We start from the raw sequence: 20,731 nt of genomic DNA, 5'->3' as shown, positions 1-20,731 counted from the left end.
GGGTTCTTCTCCAGGAGGTCCAAGCAAGAATAGACCCACACCCTGACATCTTGAATTTTTAAACCCTTTGTAGGGTTTAAAATGCCAATGACATTCTGAGGGAAGGGCATATTACAAATAAATACATATTCAATCTCACATCTCATTACATTTTCTATCAAGGAGGGTCTTCAGGAGTCTCAAAACCTACTTCTAAGGTTGGGACTCGGCCTTAGAACATGGGGGGGAAGAACAGAAAGTATGTCTAAATGCTTTTGCGTCCTGACTAGACGCAAAAGAAAACAGAAGAAATCATGTCCATGTTAAAGCTTAACATGGAAAAATTGGCCCTTATCTACTACATTTATGCATCCACATAATTAAACCATTGTGGATTGAGAACTTTTACTTTTTCAGGAATATCACATTTTCACTTTCAGTTCTGGAAAAGTATATTTTATGCCCCAGGTATGGGGGAGTTTTGATTTCAGAAACAACTTGAGATTGCACCAACAGTCTAAAGATCTTTTTGCATTCAGCACCATCTCTCTTCCCATCTCCCTCCTCATTCCAAGAGAATCAAGACTTACCATCTAAAGTGCAGAGTGCAAATAAACCCAGGCCTGTGTGTTCCTCTGAACCACCTGCAGAGACAAAATGCAAGCACCAGAGTTAGGAGAGTGCCCTGGCTTTAGAACCATCACCAAGTATGGCTTTTTCCAAAGTGTTTCATCCTCAGAGAATGAACCATGGGAAGAATGATCTGCCAGACAACCTTCCCTAGTGAATGTAGAGAATCTGGCGACATGTTGTTTGAGGGTTCTGGGCACTGCTCTGCTTTGTGCCTCTGCAGGTAAAAAAGAGCCAAGTGCTGGATGGGCAGGTACAGCTTCTAAAGGCTCAGCAGTGAAGGATGTCTTTGGGTAGGATTTTGGATGGAACCCTGAGATAGTAATGGTAAGCCAGAAATAGAAAGACTTTTCAGAAGGCTTTCTTGAGCAGTCAGCAAAGCCGGCTGGTGTCCAGAACCCTCAGCTATGCTTAAAGTAACAAGGCACTAACAAGACAGTGACAGCATTAAACAAAAGAATGCAAACCAGCCACAAAGAGTGTCTTACAGGGGAAAGACTTACAGTGGGAACCCAGGTCTTCCAGGTGAAGAGACTTCTATATCATTTCTATTCTACAGGATGCCTACAGGATCCAGTCAGTACATATAAGCAGCTTTCAATACCACTGATCATGGTTGGGGGTAGGTGGCCCTCTGCTGTGTTGGTTCTCCTCTTTCATCCAGGACTGGTTCCAGTCAGTGTTGATAGGGGGAGAACAGTCCAGTCCACGGCACCTTTGTGGGATGCTGCAGGGCTCGATCCTATCTCCCATTTAACATCTACATGAAGCTGCTGGGTGAGGTCATCTGACATATTGGTATCATCACCAATATGCTGATGATACCCAGCTTTCTATCTCCACCCCAGGCAGGAGTGATGCTGTGGACATCCTATCCCAGTGTCTGGAGGTGGCAAGGGCCTGGATGGGGCACAACAGGCTTCAGCTCAACCCAAGCAAGACTGGGTGGCTCTGGGTTTTGGGGCCTGCTGGTTCTAGAAGCGCACCATCTTTGGTGCTGGATGGGGTTGCACTGACCCAAACAGACCCCGTGTGCAATCTGGGGGTTCTCCTAAACTCATGACTCCTGATCAAGGAGAGGGTGGCAGTTGTGGCTAGGGGGCCTTTGCTCAACTTTGTTTTGTGTCAGTTGTGTCTGTTCCTAGATCAAGGAGCTCTACTCAAGGTCACTCATGCCCTAGTCACCTCCAGGTTGGATTACTGTAATGGGTTCTACATGTAATGCAATGCACTCGGACGGCATCACAAGAAAGGTGCACGAGAACTGGAGAGTGGCATGCACAGCAGCTGCCTTCCACAGGGCCAGTGTCACGTTCACTGTTTCAATGTGCAATGTACATCGTAACGTTTCACATGCCGTGGCGCTGACGCGCGTTTCTGTTGGGAGGGAGCTGCTGTGAAACCTTGTGCCAAGCTCTGTATCTATGTTCATTTCAATGGAATGTGCTTGGGTTATGTGCTCTGCTCAAGGACTTTTCCCGCAGACCAGCAGAAGCCGTTAGGAGCGCCTGGGATTGTGAGCCTGGGAAGATTCTACGGGGGGGGGGGATCTCATTTGTACCGAGGTTTTTTTAGTTTGCATTTGGCGCACTTTTTCCATTCTCTGCTTTCTTTGTGATTCTGCATACTATTCTTTAATAAATCAGATATCTTTACGAACCTGTTCATGAGTCTGATGGTGTTTTAGGACAGGCAATCCTTACAGCCGGGCTGGGTGCGCCTTGTCAGCAGAGGAAGATGGCAAAGGTTAGCTGGGCCTGGCAGAGCTGGCAGACCACAGAGTGGCTGGGGCTTTATGCTGTGGCAGTGGGATGGCTGGCCATGGGTTTGAGGTGGCACTCCTCAGTGGTGGTGGTGCTGGAGCTGAAGTAGAGGCCCAGGGGTGGTGGCGGCTGGCTGAGACTGCTGAAGGCTCTGGGTCTCTGCTTCAGTGCTGACATTGCCACCGTCGCTGAAGAGTGCTGCTGTGCAGGGAGGCCATAAGGGCAGAGATGGGGGGGAGGCAGGCTGGTGGGGGGAGTTCCAGAGAAGGCTGTCCCTTACCTTACCAAGGCTCCAAGCTGGGAGGGATCAAGCCGGGAATGTCTTGGACTGTGGTGGGTCCTGGCCTAACGACTGGTGTGATTCAGTCAATGGGCAACAGGGACTGCCAGGATTTCTGTCACTAAGCAATGCAACACATGATGCCTCACTTTACGACTACATCACTTAGTGACAGAAATTCTGGTCCCAATTACCATTGCAACCCAAGGACTATCTGCATTAGGGTGTGTATATAAATTTTTACTTAGATGTGACACAGAAAAAGAACAAACAGAAAACTGTACTACAAAATGGATGCAAAACTTTAAACAAACAGTGACAACACATCAGTGGGAAGAATTATGGAGCAAATGTATTAAATTTACACCAAGTTATAATCTAAAGGAAAATTGATAGAAAATGTTGTAAGATGGTATACAACTCCATCAATAATGTCCAAGACAAATCATACAATAATAAATGTTGGAAATGTCAAGAAACAGAAGGAACATTTTATCATGTGTGCTGGAGATATAAAGCAAGTTAAAAGTACTAGAAAGACATGCATAGTATATTGCAGAAAGTCTTGGCATTTAAATTTGAAATAAAACCGCAAGTTTTCTTACTAGGTATAACCTCATAAAAAATAAATAAGGAACACTGCAATTTAATGAGATACATGCTTACAGCAATGAGAACAAATTTTGCTCAACACTGGAAGACATAATGTCATGTTCACTGTTTCAATGTGCCTGGTACATCGTAACACTTCACGTGTCATTTACTGATTGCGTGTTTGATTTGCAGGGAAGGGAGGCTTCCATTGCCCGGGCTGTTATCTCTGGGCTGAGGGAATGGAATGTGTTTGGGTTTTCTCAAATGCTCAAGGTTGCTTTCCCAGGGATGGTGAAGACAGTTACTGGCACCTGGGGGGGGGGCGGGTTGGAACAGCTGGGGGGGGGAGGTGTTACGTTTTGAGCCGAGGGTTCTTAATTTGTATTTGGTGCGCTTTTGCTCATTCTCAGCTTTCTCTGTACTTGCATACTAACCCTTCAATAAACCAGATTTCATAAAGTTCACTTGTGAGTCTGGCTCTGTTAGGTTAGGCAGTCGTTACATAAAGCTGAGAATCTTAAACCTTTACCGCTAACATCTATCCAGAGCAATCTGTGAAGAACTAAAGTTAGTGATGACTGAGCCTACTCCTTACTCGGGGGAAAGCGAGTATTCGGATGCTGGGGAGCCGGATTCCACGGCCAAGAGAAGTGGAAAAGCACCCACTCCAGAGTCGGAGGACTTATCGGAGGTTTCGAGTCCCAGTCCTGCGAATGAGAAGGCTGTGAAATCCAAAGTGGTTAAGAAAGCAGAAGAAGCGCCGACTGAACAGGTGATGTGGGATGAGGAGCAGGGAACCCTACCAGAGACCTCAAAGACGTCTTGGAAGCTGAGGTACCCGCTGTCCCCGAATGTAGCCAGGGCCGGTGAGAGAGGGTCGGAGGACTCTGGAACCCCTGTGAGAGCACAAGGGTGGGAAGCCAGGTTACAATCCCTAGAAGAAATGATGCTGAAAATATCATTGGCTTTGTGGGACCCAGTCAGAGAGAGAAGGGAGCACCATTCCCGACAGTCGTCCCCCTCTCCTCCCCCTTCCCCGGGTGTGAGGATGAGAGATCGGAGAAGGCATCGGGTGGGTTCACCATCTGGCAGTCCCAGATGGTCGTCCCCATCACCCCCTCGGCATGCAGAGGACCAAGGAAGAAGAACGGAAAGAGGGGAGAAGAGACATCCTAAAGTCAGGATTTCAAATTCCCCCCGCCCAGACGGAAGATCGATGGGGTCCAAGAGAAAGGCTGGGCAGAAGGAGAGGAAGAAGAGCCCGCTGGGTGCCAGATATAGGGAGTTTACAGTCAAGTTTGATGGGGACCCCACGAAGTTGTCATTTTTCCTGACAAATGCTAAGAGCTATATGGAGGAGTTTGGGACACTGTTCCCTTCTGAGAGGGCTAAGATAAATGCTGTGGCCACCAAACTGGAAGGCAGGGCAGCTGATTGGTTCGTACAATTAACTGAAATGGAGGCCCTAGAATTGGACGAGTTCGAGGAGTTCTTGTGGGTGCTCAAATTGCATTTTGCTGACCCGTTGGCAAAGGAGAAAGCCAAGGTGGCCCTGAGGGAGTTGATCCAGGGATCAAGGTCTGTTGCGGACTACGCCTTAGAGTTCCAAGCTTTAGCTGCAAAGGTGGACGATTGGTCGCAGACGACTCTGATAGAAATGTTCAAGGATGGTCTGCGACCCGAGTTGTTGAGGTAGTCGTTGGGGAGAGCAGATCCCACCACTCTATATGACTGGATACAGCTGGCAGGGAACGTGGAGCAAGCCCATGCGAAGTTTGCTCAAAGCAAGAGAGGTCCCAAGCAAATGGCCATGATGAGAGCTGCCAAGCCCATGGGCACCGCAGCCCGAGCAGGGCGAACGGTGTGGCAGGAGGAGAGGGAGAGCCGGTACACGAAGGGACAGTGCCTCCGATGTGGGAAGGAAGGTCACCGAGCGGCAGCATGCCTGAAAGGGAAACCTGAGGAGCGTCAGGGGAAATCATCGGGAAAGTCACCCTCCTTCCCCAGAAAGATGAAGGTGGCTGTAGCTGAGGGCGAAGAAGAAGGAGTCCCGTATTTTGGAGAGGAGGGGGAGCCAGAATTCCTCCAGCCAGCAGGAAACGCCAGCCACCTGCTCTAAAGGGCGCCGCTGGGCAGGTGGTAGAGGGAGGGTGCGACTACCTCTCGGTGAGTGGAAACTTTCCTACGTTGTCAGTGAAAGTTAGGTTGGGCTCCCGAACAAGAACTGTCGAAGGATGGGCGTTGATCGATTCGGGGTGTTCCCGCTGCTTGATGCACCCGGACGTGGTGGATGCGCTGGAGTTACCCACGTACCCCCTAAAACATCCTATGATTTTTACCCAGCTGGATGGTTCTACTGCGGGGGGGAAGCCAGTCACCCATTTTACGGGTATGGTGGCATTGCAGATCCAGCTTAGAGAAGATTTTCCCTTTAGACAGATGTGCTAGCATGTCTTTTATGATATTTGTTTGCAGAGGATATTTGTTTAGGATCGATACCGCATTCAGCCCGCGGTAATCCGGGAAGGGCTGCTGTTTGTTGTGGCGCCTGTGGGAGGTCCTTTGGTCATTCTGGGGATGCCTTGGTTGGTCCAACAAAATCCATACATAAACTGGGTGCACCGGACTTTGACATTTGGGGATGGGTTCTATCAAATCCCCATAGAGGACGACACTCCGCAGGCTGCGGTGGGGAGGGCGGCGGCGGCGACCCCACATTTCGCTGCCACCCCCCTGGAGGGCCTGCCGGAGCAATACCAGAGTTTTGCAGATGTGTTTGGGGAGGAGGCGGACCAACTCCCTCCTCACCGGAGAACTGACTGTGCAATAGAGTTGGTCCCTAATGCGCAACTGCCCAAACCGAAGATCTATGCCATGACGCAAAAGGAGCTGGCAGTGTTGCATGAATTTGTGGACAAAACCTAGCTAGGGGTTTTATTGAGCCAGCTAATTCGCCGGTTGGTGCCCCTGTCTTGTTCCGAGCAAAGAAGGATGGGACTTTGAGACTATGTACAGATTACCGCGGGCTGAATGCGGTATCGATCCTAAACAAATATCCTCTGCAAACAAATATCATAAAAGACATGCTAGCACATCTGTCTAAAGGGAAAATGTTCTCTAAGCTGGATTTGAGGGAGGCCTATTTCCGTATCCGTATACGGGAAGGGGATGAATGGAAAACTGCTTTCAATTGCCCTCTGGGTTCTTTCCAGTACAAGGTTTTGCCGTTTGGGTTGGCAGGGGCACCTGGGGTGTTTATGCAGTTAATTAATGAGGTTTTACATGAACATTTGTTCAAGGGGGTCTTGGTGTATCTGGATGATGTGTTGATTTACACTGAAACAATGGAAGAACATGAGCGTTTGGTGAAACAGGTGCTTGGCAAACTAAGAAAGGCGGAGCTATATGCTGAACTCTCTAAATGTGAATTTCATAAGACACAACTTGACTATTTGGGGTACAGAATTTCTGATAAAGGGGTTGAGATGGACCCTGCCAAAATTCAAGGTATTTTGGAGTGGGAGCACTCACGCACGCGCAGGCAGCTCCAAAGTTTCCTTGGATTCTGTAACTATTATCGCCCGTTCATCCAGGAGTTCGCTGAGATTGCATTGCCTCTTACTGATTTATTAAAAACCAAGGGGCTGGGTGACACACGGAGGGTGAAAAACCCAGGGGCTTTGCTCAATTGGACGCCTCAGTGCCAGTTAGCATTTGACAAACTTAAGAGATTGTTCACTGCTGAACCTATTCTGCAACATCCTGATCCCAATAAGCCTTTTGTGGTTCAGGTAGATGCATCTGATTTTTCCATTGGGGCTCTCTTGATGCAAGCTGATGCTGCCGGTTGCCTCAAGCCTTGTGCCTACTTGTCCCGGAAATTTTCTGAGACGGAAAGGCGCTGGCATGTTTGGGAGAAAGAGGCTTTTGCAGTGAAAGCGGCTTTAGACACTTGGCGCCACCTTTTAGAGGGGGCTAAATGTCCGTTCGAAGTGTGGACTGACCATAAGAATTTGGAAGCACTTAGCACGCCTCGAAAACTCAGCCCTAAGCAGGTTCGTTGGGCTCAGTTTTTTAGCCGTTTTGATTTTCAGTTAAAGTTCATCCCAGGAAAGAAAAACTTCCTGGCCAATGCGCTTTCCCGCTTGCCTCAAGATTCAGCCCAAGCACCTGACATCGTGGGGACGCTTTGGACAGAGCCCCAATTGGGGATGCAAGCTGTCACACGTAGCTGGACCCGTGGGCAGTTGCCCTCAGCGTCAGTTTCACCGGCTGCTAGAACGCCGGCTGTTCCTTCGCAATTGCAACAAAAGTTTCTCTCTGAGCTGAAATCTGACACCTGGCTGCAAGCGAATAGAGACAATGTTACTTTTGACAAAGGCTTCGCTTGGAAGCAAAATCGCCTCTATGTGCCTGACAGTTTGCGAAAGGAAATTTTAAGGGGGTCTCATGATGATAAGCTGGCAGGTCATTTCGGCTTTGTAAAGACCCTACACCTTGTCCGCAGGCAATTTTGGTGGTCCTCCTTAAGACATGATGTCAAAGACTATGTTGCTTCTTGTCCAGTTTGTGCCATGTCAAAACGAAAGGGGGGTAAGCCTCAGGGCTTGCTGCAGTCTGTCGCCAGTCCCTGCCGCCCTTGGGAGGAGGTCTCCATGGATTTTATCGTTGATTTGCCTCCTAGCCAGAGAAAGACTGTGATTTGGGTGGTAAAGGACTATTTTTCTAAGCAAGCCCACTTCATTCCATGTGCCTCCATTCCGTCTGCACAACAATTAGCCCGCCTTTTCCTAATCCACATATACAGAATCCACGGGAGCCCCTCCCTTCTGGTCACGGATCGCAGGACACAGTTTACTTCCCAGCTTTGGAGGGCATTTTTAAAACTGGTGGGCAGTCGTTACACATAATTCCGACAATATCTCAATCAATGTCTGATTGAGAATATGCAGCAATGGGAAAACTAACCTCATATATCCACAACAGAAGTTTAGCTAAATGTAAGCAATACAGGTAGTCCTCACCTAATGACCACAATTGGGACTAGAATTTCAGTCACTAAGTGATGTGGTCACTAAGTGAATCTGACCCAATTTTACAACCTTTTTTGTGGATGTCATTAAGCAAACCACATGGTCATTAAGCGAATCATGCGATTTCCCCATTGATTTTGCTTGCCAGAAGCTGGCCGGGAACGTCGAAAATGGTGACGTGACCCCTGCAACTGTTGTAAATGTGAACTGGTTGCCAAGCACCCAGAATCGCAATCATGTGACTGCGGGGACACCACAATGGTCATGAGTGAGAGGACCAGTTCTAAGTTGGTGTTTTCAGCACTGTCATAACTCCAAACTGTAGCTAAACAAATGACTGTTAAGCTAGGACTACCCGTAATGGCTTCCATATATACAATACATCATGCAGCAAGGCAAATACACACACAGTATGTCTTCTAGGTGAGTCTGAATGTTTATAAATACTGCAAATTGGTCCAAGTATAAAGAAGGGGGAAGTTAGAAATCAAATGATGTTGTTTATTCGTTCAGTCGCTTCCGACTCGTGACTTCATGGACCAGCCCACGCCAGAGCTTCCTGCCGGTCATCAACACCCCCAGCTCCCCCAGGGACGAGTCCGTCACCTCTAGAATATCATCCATCCACCTTGCCCTTGGTCGGCCCCTCTTCCTTTTGCCCTCCACTCTCCCTAGCATCAGCATCTTCTCCAGGGTGTCCTGTCTTCTCATTATGTGGCCAAAGTATTTCGGTTTGGCCTTTAATATCATTCCCTCCAGTGAGCAGTCTGGCTTGATTTCCTGGAGGATGGACTGGTTTGATCTTCTTGCAGTCCAAGGCACTCTCAGAATTTTCCTCCAACACCACAGTTCAAAAGCATCTATCTTCCTTCTCTCAGCCTTCCTTATGGTCCAGCTCTTCCAGCCATATGTTACTAAATGGATCAGTAAATGGATCCGTACAACCAGAAATCAAATACTTAACTGTTTTTCTAGGCGGCTTTTTAAAATTCATTTTTTCTCTTTTAGCATTTATAAACAAATATAATACAGTGGAGACCTTAGTATTAAGCTCAAAGACAAAAACCATTTTTATATTATAATTTAATACATTTTGCAATTGTCTTATCAATACCATTCTTAGCCTTATTTATAATTATATTAAAAGTTTTAAAAAAGATAAAAACTAATACAAACTAAGAAAAAGTAAGAAAGAAAAAGAAAGAAATCAAAGAGAAAACTAGAAGTACAAGAAAGGAAAAAAAATAGCAAAATAGAAAAGAAAAAAGATACAAAGTGGCTTCTGATCTTCTTTACAGCAGTTTATAAATATACCTTTCTCTAAAGTTACATGTCTCTTTTCTTTCTATAATCTATCCTGTCTAATCATCAAAACTGTAAACCATAAGTTCATTTTTTTCTGTTTTCTACAAAAAGTCCGTAAGGGGTTTCCAGCCAGCAATAAACATAGATACTGCCTTTTCTCTAATCAAAGACGTCAATTTGGCCATCTCAGTGAGTTCCATCATCTTCACCAACCATTCCTCCATTGTAGACAAAGTATTGTCAAATCTTTCCATCTTTGTGCATACAACAATTTTGCATACAGTTATCATATCATATATCCCATGATTTTTTGTCCAACTGTTTGTCCATCAGTCCCGAAAGATAAACCTCTGGCCTCAATTGTATATTAATCTTCAAAATCGCTAGAGTTTGGCTATCCCCTCCCAATTTCCTTATTCTTGCAAGGAGGTGTGGTAGAGATTAATAAGGTCCCTCCAAGGTGAATGGGGGCTCCTTCCCTGTGTGTGAGAGACGGGGGTGGAGTCTGAGTGTGAATGCACTGGTGTGATAGAGCACTCCCCTCAAGTGAGAGACAGGGGGGAGGGGTAGTGGATGTGATGCCCCCTGCTGCCTAGTGAGAGAGGCTTGGGGGGCATAGTGAGTATCTGGGTGATGGTTGGGCCTATCAGCACTGAGAGCGAGAGCTGGTGTGCTGGTGGGCCCACCGTCCCCTCACGGTTGTGGGAAGTGTGTATGGTTGTATGATTGTGTGTGAGAATGAAGGGACCCTTACCTCAAGCCAGGAATTCTAGAGGTCCAGAACTGGAGGCGGCTGGACTGGTGGAGCCTGGGGGATATAGGGCAGGACGTTCCATTGAGGTGGTGACGGGCAGGGGATGTCATGACGGAAGCCAGAGGGTGAGTCATCACAGAGGAAGACGCCCCAGGTGTTTATTACCTGTGGTGTGTTCTGACCTGCTGGGCTTAAACCCATGCCCTGGAGAGCAGACACATAGGGGGCCTGGCCTCCGGCTGCTGCTTCTTAACGCCAGATCAGTGAACATCAAGGCCCCCCTCATACGTGACTTGATCACAGAGGAGGGGGCAGACCTGGCGTGTATTACCGAAACCTGGCTGGGCCCTGGGGGAGTAGCAGCTTTGTCAGAGATGTGCCCGGTTGGGTTTTGGGTGTGGCACCTGCCAAGATGCAGGGGAGGAGGGGTGGCATTGTCATCAGAGAGTCTCCAGTGGCCTTCAGGGGCCCAGCTCCACAAGTAGCTGGTTGTGAGACCCCGTTTTTCAGGTTGGGTGCCCGAGAGCAGCTGGGAGTGTTGCTGCCGTACCAGCCTCCCTGCTGCGTGGCAACCTCCCTGCCTGAGCTGCTGGAGGCGGACTCAGGATTGGCGGTGGACTTCCCCAGGCTTATGGTTCTGGGGGACTTCAACCTGCCGTCCCTGGGGCGGACCTCGGAGGCAGCTCGGGAGTTTATGGCCACCATGGCAGCCATGAGCCTGACTCAAATTATTCAGGACCCGACTCGAGACAGTGGCCTCACACCAGACTTAGTTTTCTTGTTGGAGTGGTGGCAATGTGATCTGAGGGGAGAGTTACATCTTTCCCCGTTGTCATGGTCAGATCATGCCCTGGTGACCTTGGGATTCTCATATGCCACCCCTCTCTGCAGGGAGGCAGGACCTACTCTATCGGTTCGCCTCCGGTGACTGATGGACCCAATGGGGTTTCAGAGGGAGCTGGGAGGATCTGCTGCACGGTCCAGTGGAGGCCCTGGCTGCTGCCTGGAATAGGTAGACAGCTGGGGCCTTGGATAGGATTGCTCCTGCGCGCCTGTGCAGCCTCTCTTATTCTATAGAACCCAACACTCCCCGTGGTTCACGGAGGAGCTGAGGGTTCTGAAGAGGATTAAGACACCTGGAGCGCCGCTGGAGAAAGACAAAGACCAAACCTGACTGGACGCAAGCTAGAGCTGCGATTAAGCGGTAAGAGCAGCAAAACGCCAGTATTTCTCCACTCTTATTGCATCCACAGAATGCCACCCAGCAGCCCTGTTTAGGGTCACCCGATCCCTGTTGGGGAAAGGGGATCTAGAAAATCATCTACAGGGCCGTGCCAAGGAATTTTCAGGACATCTGCAGGATAAAATCGCGTGGGGGGGGGGGGTTCCGGCAGCCTTTAAGGAGGCACTAGTACAACCCCTCCTCAAGAAACCATCACTGGACCCTACTGTGCTGGATAACTTTCGTCCAGTCTCCCACCTTCCCTTTATGGGGAAGGTGGTTGGGAAGGTGGTGGCACTGCAGCTCCAGAGGATCCTGGAGGAAGCGGATTATCTAGACCCCTTTCAGTCAGGTTTCAGGCCCAGATATGGGATAGAAACTGCATTGGTTGCACTTATGGATGATCTCTGGTCGGAGTGGGATGGAGGCGGTGCATCCATCCTTGCTCTCCTTGACCTCTCAGCGGCCTTTGATACCATTGACCATGGTATCCTTTTGGGTCGGCTCAGGGAGTTGGGGGTGGGTGGCGTAGTGTTGCGCTGGTTCACCTCCTTCCTCCAGGGCCGGTCCCAGTCGGTGTTAATAGGGGAGGAGAGATCGGCCTCACAGCCCCTCCTTTGTGGGGTGCCGTAGGGTTCAGTTCTCTCTCTTCTCCTATTCAACATCTACATGAAACCGCTGGGTGAGATCATCCGTCTCCACAGGATGAGGTATCAATATGCTGATACTCAGTTATATATCTCCATCCTGGGGGAAGTAAGTGATGCTGTGACTGCCCTCTCCAGGTGTCTGAAGGCTGTGGGGGCCTGGATGGGGAACAACGGGCTTCAGCTGAACTCTGGTAAGATGGAGTGGCTGTGGGTTAACAGGCCCTCTGCTCCAAGGAACTTGCCATCTTTAGTCTTGGATGGCGTGGCACTGCCCCAGTCAGACCCGGTGCATAACTTGGGGGTTCTCTTTGTTAATATGTTTTCTACTACAGATTAAGGTTACTATGGTAACTAGTCATTTTGGCCGGATGAAGAGGTTGAATTTAATTGTCCCCTTTTCAGTTGTTATTTGTTGCACTGAGGGGGGAGAAGAACTTGTCTGGACTTGTTTTAGTTTCAGTTTCCCTGCTGTGTAGGCATGTAGAGAGTTAAGCAGCTCTTACTGAGAGCCTTTAAATATTTTTGCTTTTTGTAAATAAAATTATTTTTATAGAAATGCCTGGTGTGTGTCTTTTCTGATCTCTCCTGGGCCAAAGGCTTTCCTAGCACTCTACCAACAGGTTATGGGCCCAGTAAGCAGCCCAGTAAACCCAGTAAGAAGCCCAGTAAAACCCCAGAGAGAACAGAGAGATCAGCTCCACACCTCATGCACAATTTAAAGGCAGGTAGCAAAGACCTGTGAAGATTTTCTTTGGAGCCACCTGGAGATTTTCCAGCAGGACAAAGAAGTCTACAGGACAAAGAAGCCAGCTGAGGTGACTTGCAAAAGAAGGAAGAAGTCATGGCTACCTCCCAGCCCTCAGCAATGCCTCTGGAGCGCTTATCAGAGACCAACTATTTGAATTGGGCCCTGAAGATGGAGATGTATCTTCGCAGAGAGAATCTTTGGCTGCCAATTGGTGAGCAAACCCCCCAAAATCCCAGTGCTGAATGGCTGAGACAGGATGAGCGGGCTAGAGCCACCATCCTGGGAGTTGAGGACAATCAGCTAGTCCACGTGCGAGGTATGCAGTCTGCAAAGCAACCTTGGGACGCTTTGAGAGACTTGTATGTAAAGGCAACAGCAGGGAGTAAAGTTACCCTGACAAAAAAGCTGTACAGAGCCTACCTTGCAGAAGGAAATAGCCTTCCTGAGCACCTGCATCATATTCAGCAGCTGTTTGTTGAGTTGCAGGAGAGAGGAATGGAATTTACACCTCTCACAAAATCATATATCCTCCTGTCCTCACTGAATGCAACGTGGGACACGCTGATTTGTACCCTGGAGGCTATGCCTGAAGCAGACCTCACCCCATCGTATGTTACACAGCGCTTACTCGCTGAATGGGAGAAGAGAGAGGAAAGATCCCCCCCCCCATGTCTTCTGGAAAGCTGCAGTACCAGAAAACAAGGGAAAAGAAGGGAAAGGAACCTGAGGCCACAGCGCTAGCCAGCCAGAGATGCTTCACTTGTGGTTCAGCTGGACATTTGCAGAACGACTGTGCCTTGAGACCCAAGAGTAGAAAGACAGAGCAGAAGAACACAAGGGCAACACAGAAGAAGGCTCTTCAGACAACCCAAATTGCACAGGTTGCTGAGAAGGGTAATTCTGATGCATGGGTGTTAGATTCTGGGGCCAACTGTCATTTATGTAATTGTAAAAGCTCTTTTGTGTCACTGTCTAAAACTGAAAGACAGAGTGTATCTTTGGCTGATGGGTCTGTGACCAAAATTATGGGACAGTGACTTGTATTTATCCTGCTTGGGAGAAACTGTGAAAGGTGTGTTGTATGTGCCAAATTTACAATCAAACCTTTTATCTGTGGCACAATTGGCTGCAACAGGGTATGTTGTAACATTTAAGAAAAATGGTTGTGAGATACGTAAAAATGGAAAATTGTGTCATGAGTACAATTGTGTGCTACTGGTATGTTAAAAGACTCCTTGTTCATTGTGCAAAATGCAAGGAAGCCAAGCTGCAAGGCTGCAGTTGGCAACACACCATATCATGACCAATGTGTACACCTGATGCACAGGAGATTTGGTCATGCTAATTTCAAGTATATAGCACAAATGCCACAGCTGTGTGCTGACCTAAAGATAAAACCCTGTGATAAATACTTAGATTGTGTAGTTTGCAAAGAATGCAAAACACTAAAAGCTCCTGTGAGTAAGCACAGTGACAGAGTTACAACTAGACCTTTGGAAATTGTACACTCTGACATTATTGGTCCTTTTGCTCCAAGTCTTGGACAAGCAAGGTATGCAATGACCATCATTGATGATTTCTCAAGATACACATTTATCTACATCTTAAAACACAAAGATGAGGCATTTGAGAAATTTAAAGGTTTTGTGACATGGGCAAATGGAAAATTCCCTAGGCCTGTATCTGCACTCCAATGTGATAGAGGAGAGTACCTTTCTCACAAATTCAAAAGGTTCCTAGTGGAAAAGGGGATAGAACAAATTCTTTCTAACCGTTACACCCCTCAGCAAAATGGTGTTGCTGAAAGAAAGGGCAGAACCTTGCAAAATGCGATGGAATGCATGATTAAAGATTCACATTTATCTTTTAAGTATTGGGGAGAGGCAATATTTACTGCCTGTTATGTACAAAACAGATTGTATAACTCTGTGATTCAAGACACTCTGTTCCATTTGTTTTATGGTGTGAAACCAAAGGTAAACCATCTTAGAGTGTTTGGTAGCTCTGCTTGGGTTCATATTCCAAAACAACAGAGAAGGAAAGGAGGCCCCACAACAAAGAAAGCCATTTTTGTTGGCTATGAACAAAGCCAGAGGAGCTACAAGTTCATAGTGAGAGAGAAATTGATAATTAGCAAAAGTGCTTCTTTTGCTGAACAAAACTGGGGGAGATTAAATTCTAGCTCTCCAGTTGATCTGACCACAAGAGAACAGCAAGGACTTGCTGATGGTGATCTTTTGCCTGATGAGGACATTAAACCAGAAAAGCAAACTGAAGATCTGTCTGATGAGACAGATGCTTCTCAGGAAAGTGATAGGAGTCAAAATTTAAGCCTTGTATTACCTCGCAGATCTCAGAGGAGTAATAAAGGCGTTCCTCCATCACGTTTTCAGGCTGAAACAGTAAAGGCTTTTCACATATTCACAGAACCTGAGTCTTTAGAACAAGTGAATGCTTTACCACCTGAGATTGCACAAAATTGGCATTCTGCCATGCAACAGGAGTTAGCATCCTTGAAAGAAAATAAAACATGGAAACTGGTAAATCTACCTCCCAATGAACACTGTCTAGGTTGTAGGTGGGTTTTCAAACTGAAAAGGGATGCTGATGGAAAAATCCAAAAATATAAAGCAAGGTTAGTTGCAAAAGGGTTCACTCAAAGGAAAGATTTAGACTTTGACAAGACTTTTGCACCAGTTACTAAAGGTGAATCAATTAGATTACTGATAAAAATTGCTGCACTCAAAGGAATGTCAGTTCACCACTATGACATTCAAACTGCATTTCTCTATGGTGATTTAGACCACAGATTATACATGCAGCAACCCCCTGGCTATGAAAAAGGGGAGAATCTAGTCTGTGAACTGCAGAAGTCAATCTATGGGTTAAAACAAGCTGCTAGATCCTGGAACCAAAAATTAGATGAAAAACTGCAGAACTTTGGTTTTGAAAAAGGAAAAGCAGATCCATGTGTATATATGAAGAAAGACAAACAAGGCTGTATGTATCTGTGCATTTATGTTGATGATTTGCTGCTGTTCACATCAACAGAAAAACAAAGGCTTTGATTTTGAAGCCTGTATGAAAAGCCATTTCACATTAAAAAGCCTTGGAACTGTAACAAATAACCTAGGTTTGGAAATACACAGGAAGAAGGATGGTAGCTTTCTGTTAAACCAAAGGGGAGATAATGTTAAAATATTGTGAATGGAAAGACATACAGAGTTGTCAAAGAAAATTGGTTTGCATCTTATTCTGTAGTATACAAAGGGGAGTGTTAATATGTTTTCTACTACAGATTAAGGTTACTATGGTAACTAATCATTTTGGCCAGGTGAAGAGGTTGAATTTAATTGTCCCCTTTTCAGTTGTTAATTGTTGCACTGGGGGGGGGGGGAGAAGAACTTGCCTGGACTTGTTTTAGTTTCAGTTTCCCTTCTGTGTAGGCATGTAGAGAGTTAAGCAGCTCTCACTGAGAGCCTGTAAATATTTTTGCTTTCTGTAAATAAAATTATTTTTATAGAAATGCCTGGTGTGTGACTTTCCTAGCACTCTGCCAACACTCTTGGACTCATGATTCCTCCTCAAAGAGCAGGTGGCAGTTGTGGCCAGAAGGGCCTTTGTGCAACTTCGTGTTGTGCGCCAGTTACACCCCTTCCTGGAGTGAGAGGCCCTTCGAACGGTCACTCATGCCCTGGTCATCTCCCATATAGACTACTGTAATGTACTCTACATGGGGCTATGTCATGCGCTGCCTACCTCTGAATAAGGCTCAGACACTGGTTCTGTGGAACAGGCTCTGATTTATTCACGGTGTAGGTACAGTATAGGAAAAAAGCTGAGAGTGACAGGAGCGCGCCGGTGCGGGGTTTAAATACCCCGCACCGGTCAGCGCCCCCTCACTCGCGGTTACGTCACCCCCCTTTGTCCAACACGTTGTCCTGCCGGTAGGTGAGGGGTTGCGAGGCCCCGCTGGCGTTCCGGGATCGCCCATCATCGGTTTCTCTATTCCTCCGGTGATTGCTGTCAGCTGGGCGATCTCCGTTGCGTTAGCGCTAACAGCTTGGGTGTGCCTCGCGATCCGTTTAGCCATTGTTTCTTGTCCTTCAGTCTTTGTGAGTTGATGGCTACTTATCTTGAGCCCCTTCCCGTTTCCTTGCTATTGTCATGTGTGCCATTGCGCTGATGTCTTCAGCTCAACGGCACTCATGACATACTGCCCCCTGTCCGAATAGTGCCCCCCCCCGGTTTTCAGGTTTTTTTTTTTTTTTTTTCAGGAGAGCTGTCAAAAGAAACTTTTTGAAATTCCCGCCGGAGTATTTTTCGCCCCTCCCTTTGTTCCGCCCTCTACCACGTGCCTCCCCAGGGTGTGTCCTTAGTGCGCATGCCCAGGTCACACCCTGGCGTGCGCATGCTCCGGCCACACCCTGTTAGTTTGGCTCAGTTCGGCGAGGAGAGAGGCGTGGCTGGTCGGGTGCTTATCGGCTCCAGGTAGGGCCCTTCTTTTTTATTCAAAGTGCGTCGCCTTTGTTATGTGTGTTCCTGGGCGTTGCCCCCAGGATGCCCTGTTGACTTGCTTGCCACTCCCCCGTGGGCCCGGGGCGGGGGGAGGGTGCTGGCGAACGCTTGTTACTGCCTCGTGGGCCCGGGGCGGGGGGAGTGAGTCCCGGGGGGGGGATGTCCACCGAAGTCGCGGGCTTGGGGGGGCCCTTTCCCTTGGGGCACGGTAGGCGGGGGGGGCCCGCGGGGGAGGGGTTTTGCAGGTACCGGCTTGCTAGCCTTGGTTTTGGCTTGTCGGGGTATGCCCGGTGAAAAGCCCGGGTCAGGTCAGGCGCGTTAACGTTGTGCGCTGCCACCCATTCTGGGTGGGGGAAGTGTTTCCACCTGACCAAATAGTGTAAAGTTCCCCGTTGCCTGCGAGAGTCGAGTATGTCCCTTACGTCAAAGTGATGTTGCCCGTCGATCATCACCGGTGAGGGCTGTGGCGTGCTTGGGTGCCATCGAGAGGTGGTTGCCGGTTTCAGGAGGCTGGTGTGGAACACCGGGTGGAGTCTCCTTAGGTTGTGTGGCAGGTCCAAGCGTATTGCCACCGGGTTCACTATTTGCGTGACTCGGAACGGCCCGATGTACTTAGGCCCCAGTTTTTTCGAGGGTTGGGGTGACTTTAGAAATTTGGTGGATAGGTAGACCATATCCCCCGCCTGGAACGTCGGTTGTTGGCGCCGGTGCTTGTCGGCCTGCTCTTTGTAGGCCGCCTGTGCATCCTTCAGCGCTGCCGTGATTATTGGCCACGATTCCGCAATCTTCCGTCCCCAGTCGCTAGCGTCCACCTGGGGTTCCGGGGGTTGTGGTAGCTCCGGTATGGGGACGAAGTCGCGCCCCGAGACTACCTCGAACGGAGTTTTCCCCGTGCTCGTGTGGACGGCGTTGTTGTATGCGACTTCGGCAAACGGGAGCAGTTCGGCCCAGTCGTCTTGATGATAGTTGGTGTATGAGCGTATGAATTGCTCTAGGGTGGCATTAAGGACCTCTGTGGCTCCGTCCGTCTGGGGGTGCCAGGCCGTGGATAGGGCCTGTTGGGTCCCCGTCAGCTTTAGGAAGGCCCGCCAGAATTTAGAGGTGAACTGTGTGCCCCTGTCGGTCACCACACGTGTGGGACATTCGTGTAACCTGTACACGTGGATGAGGAAGAGTTTGGCTAGTTGTTGTGCGGATGGGACCGACGTGCAGGGGATGAAGTGGGCCTGTTTCGAGAAGTAATCCTTCACCACCCAAATGGCCGTTTTCTTCTGGCTGGGTGGGAGGTCCACTATAAAATCCATAGAGATTTCCTCCCATGGGCGGGAGGGTTCTGCCACCTGTTGTAATAGCCCCGCGGGTTTGCCTGGTGCCCGTTTGGCCCTAGCACACGTTGGGCAGGACGCTACGTATGCTTTCACGTCTTGTCTGAGCGCGGGCCACCAGAATTGACGCCTTGTTAGGTGTAGGGTCTTGAGGAACCCAAAGTGACCCGCTTGCTTGGCGTCGTGTGACCTATGCAAGATCGCTTGGCGTTGCGAGTCCGGGACATAGATTCTGCCTTCCCCCCATGCCAGGTCCTGTGCCATCGTTACCTTGTCGGGGTTTGCCAGGAACCAGGGGTCGGTTTTGAGGGCGGCGGCGAGGTCTGTGCGTATTCCCCCTGGTAGTTGCGGTGGGCTTCGTCTGGTCGCAGGTTGTCCCGCCGTCGGCTGCGCCGTAGAGTCGAGCTGCCTCCGAGCGCCGCTTCGGGTGGTCACGGCCATCCCCAGTTGCGAGGCGGATAGGACCGTCCCAATGGTGTCTGGGGCGGGTTCTTCGTCCTGGGGCAGTCGGGAGAGGGCGTCGGCCAGGAAGTTCTTTTTGCCCGGCATGAACTTCAGCTGGAATTTAAAGCGGCTGAAGAATTGGGCCCATCGGACCTGTTTTGGGCTAAGGCGTCTGGGCGTTCGGAGGGCCTCGAGGTTCCGGTGGTCGGTCCAGACCTCGAATGGTTGGGTGGCTCCCTCGAGTAGGTGTCGCCATGTTTCTAGCACCGATTTTACCGCGAAGGCTTCTTTCTCCCAGACGTGCCATCGCCTTTCTGTCTCGGAAAATTTCGACAGGTAGGCGCATGGTTTCAGGAGTCCCGTGGGGTCCTTTTGGAGTAGGATGGCCCCCAGGGAGAAGTCTGAGGCATCGGCTTGGACTACGAACGGCCGTTCTGGGTCCGGGTGCGCGAGGATTGGCTCCCTGGTCAACAGCGCTTTCAGCTTGTTGAATGCGGTCTGGCACGCGGGAGTCCAATTCAATACTGTGCCCGGGTTCTTGGCGCGTCGGGTGCCCCCCACCCCTTTGGTTTTGAGGAGGTCCGTTAGGGGGAGGGCTATCTCTGCGAACCCCCGAGCGAATGACCTGTAAAAATTCGCGAAGCCGAGGAAGCTCTGGAGTTGGCGTCTGTTGCGGGGGCGTTCCCAGTTCAGCACCGCCTCGACTTTTGCGGGGTCCATTTCTATGCCGTCTCCGGAGATTCGGTACCCCAGGTAGTCTAGGCGCGCTTTATGAAATTCGCACTTTGTAGGTTTGGCATAGAGCTGTGTCCTTCTGAGCTTGTCGAGGACTTGCCTGACTAGGGTCACATGTTCTTTGTGCGTTTTCGTGTAGATAAGGACGTCGTCTATGTAGACAAGGACCCCTTTGAACAGGTGTTCATGCAGTACCTCATTGATGAGCTGCATAAACACCCCGGGGGCCCCCGCGAGTCCGAACGGCAGCACTTTGTACTGGAAGGCGCCTAGGGGGCAGTTGAACGCAGTCTTCCATTCGTCCCCCTCCCTGATTCGGATGCGGTAGTACGCCTCGCGAAGGTCCAATTTGGAAAAGACTTTGCCCATGGACAGGTGGGCGAGCATGTCTTTCACCAGGGGTAAGGGGTATTTGTTGGACAGGGAAGCCGCGTTTAGGCCCCGGTAGTCGGTGCAGAGCCGTAGGGTGCCGTCTTTCTTCTCCCGGAATAAGACGGGGGCTCCGACCGGTGAGCATGCTGGCTCTATGAATCCCCTCTCTAGGTTTTTATCGATGAACTCCCGGAGGGTTGCCATCTCCTTCGGGGTCATTGAGTAGATCTTCAGTCTAGGTAAGGGGACGTCGGGCAGCAGGTCGATCCGGCAATCCGTCTTGCGGTGGGGGGGTAGTTGGTCAGCTTCCGCCTCTCCGAAGACCTCGGAGAAGTCGGCGTATTGTTCCGGTAGGTCTGCTGTGGTAGCGGCGTTGTCC

At 49.3% G+C, this 20,731-nt stretch overlaps 1 protein-coding gene across 3 annotated transcripts in view; it reads right to left on the bottom strand.

Annotated features, from left to right (window-relative positions):
- Positions 1–20,731, bottom strand: part of ITFG2 (integrin alpha FG-GAP repeat containing 2) — an 87,896-nt gene that overhangs the window by 7,099 nt on the left and 60,066 nt on the right. For all 3 annotated transcript variants that reach the window (XR_010068391.1, XM_063309865.1, XM_063309866.1), the window contains exon 8: positions 570–623. Coding sequence is in view for 2 of the 3 variants with exons in the window: in XM_063309865.1 (XP_063165935.1) it covers positions 570–623 (54 nt within the window). In the remaining variant the exon portion in view is untranslated. The remainder of the gene's footprint in view (positions 1–569; positions 624–20,731) is intronic.

The sequence above is a fragment of the Candoia aspera genome, chromosome 8 (genome assembly GCF_035149785.1).
Source record: "Candoia aspera isolate rCanAsp1 chromosome 8, rCanAsp1.hap2, whole genome shotgun sequence".
NCBI classification, from domain to species: domain Eukaryota; kingdom Metazoa; phylum Chordata; class Lepidosauria; order Squamata; family Boidae; genus Candoia; species Candoia aspera.
This window is presented reverse-complemented; position numbering and strand designations above follow the sequence as displayed.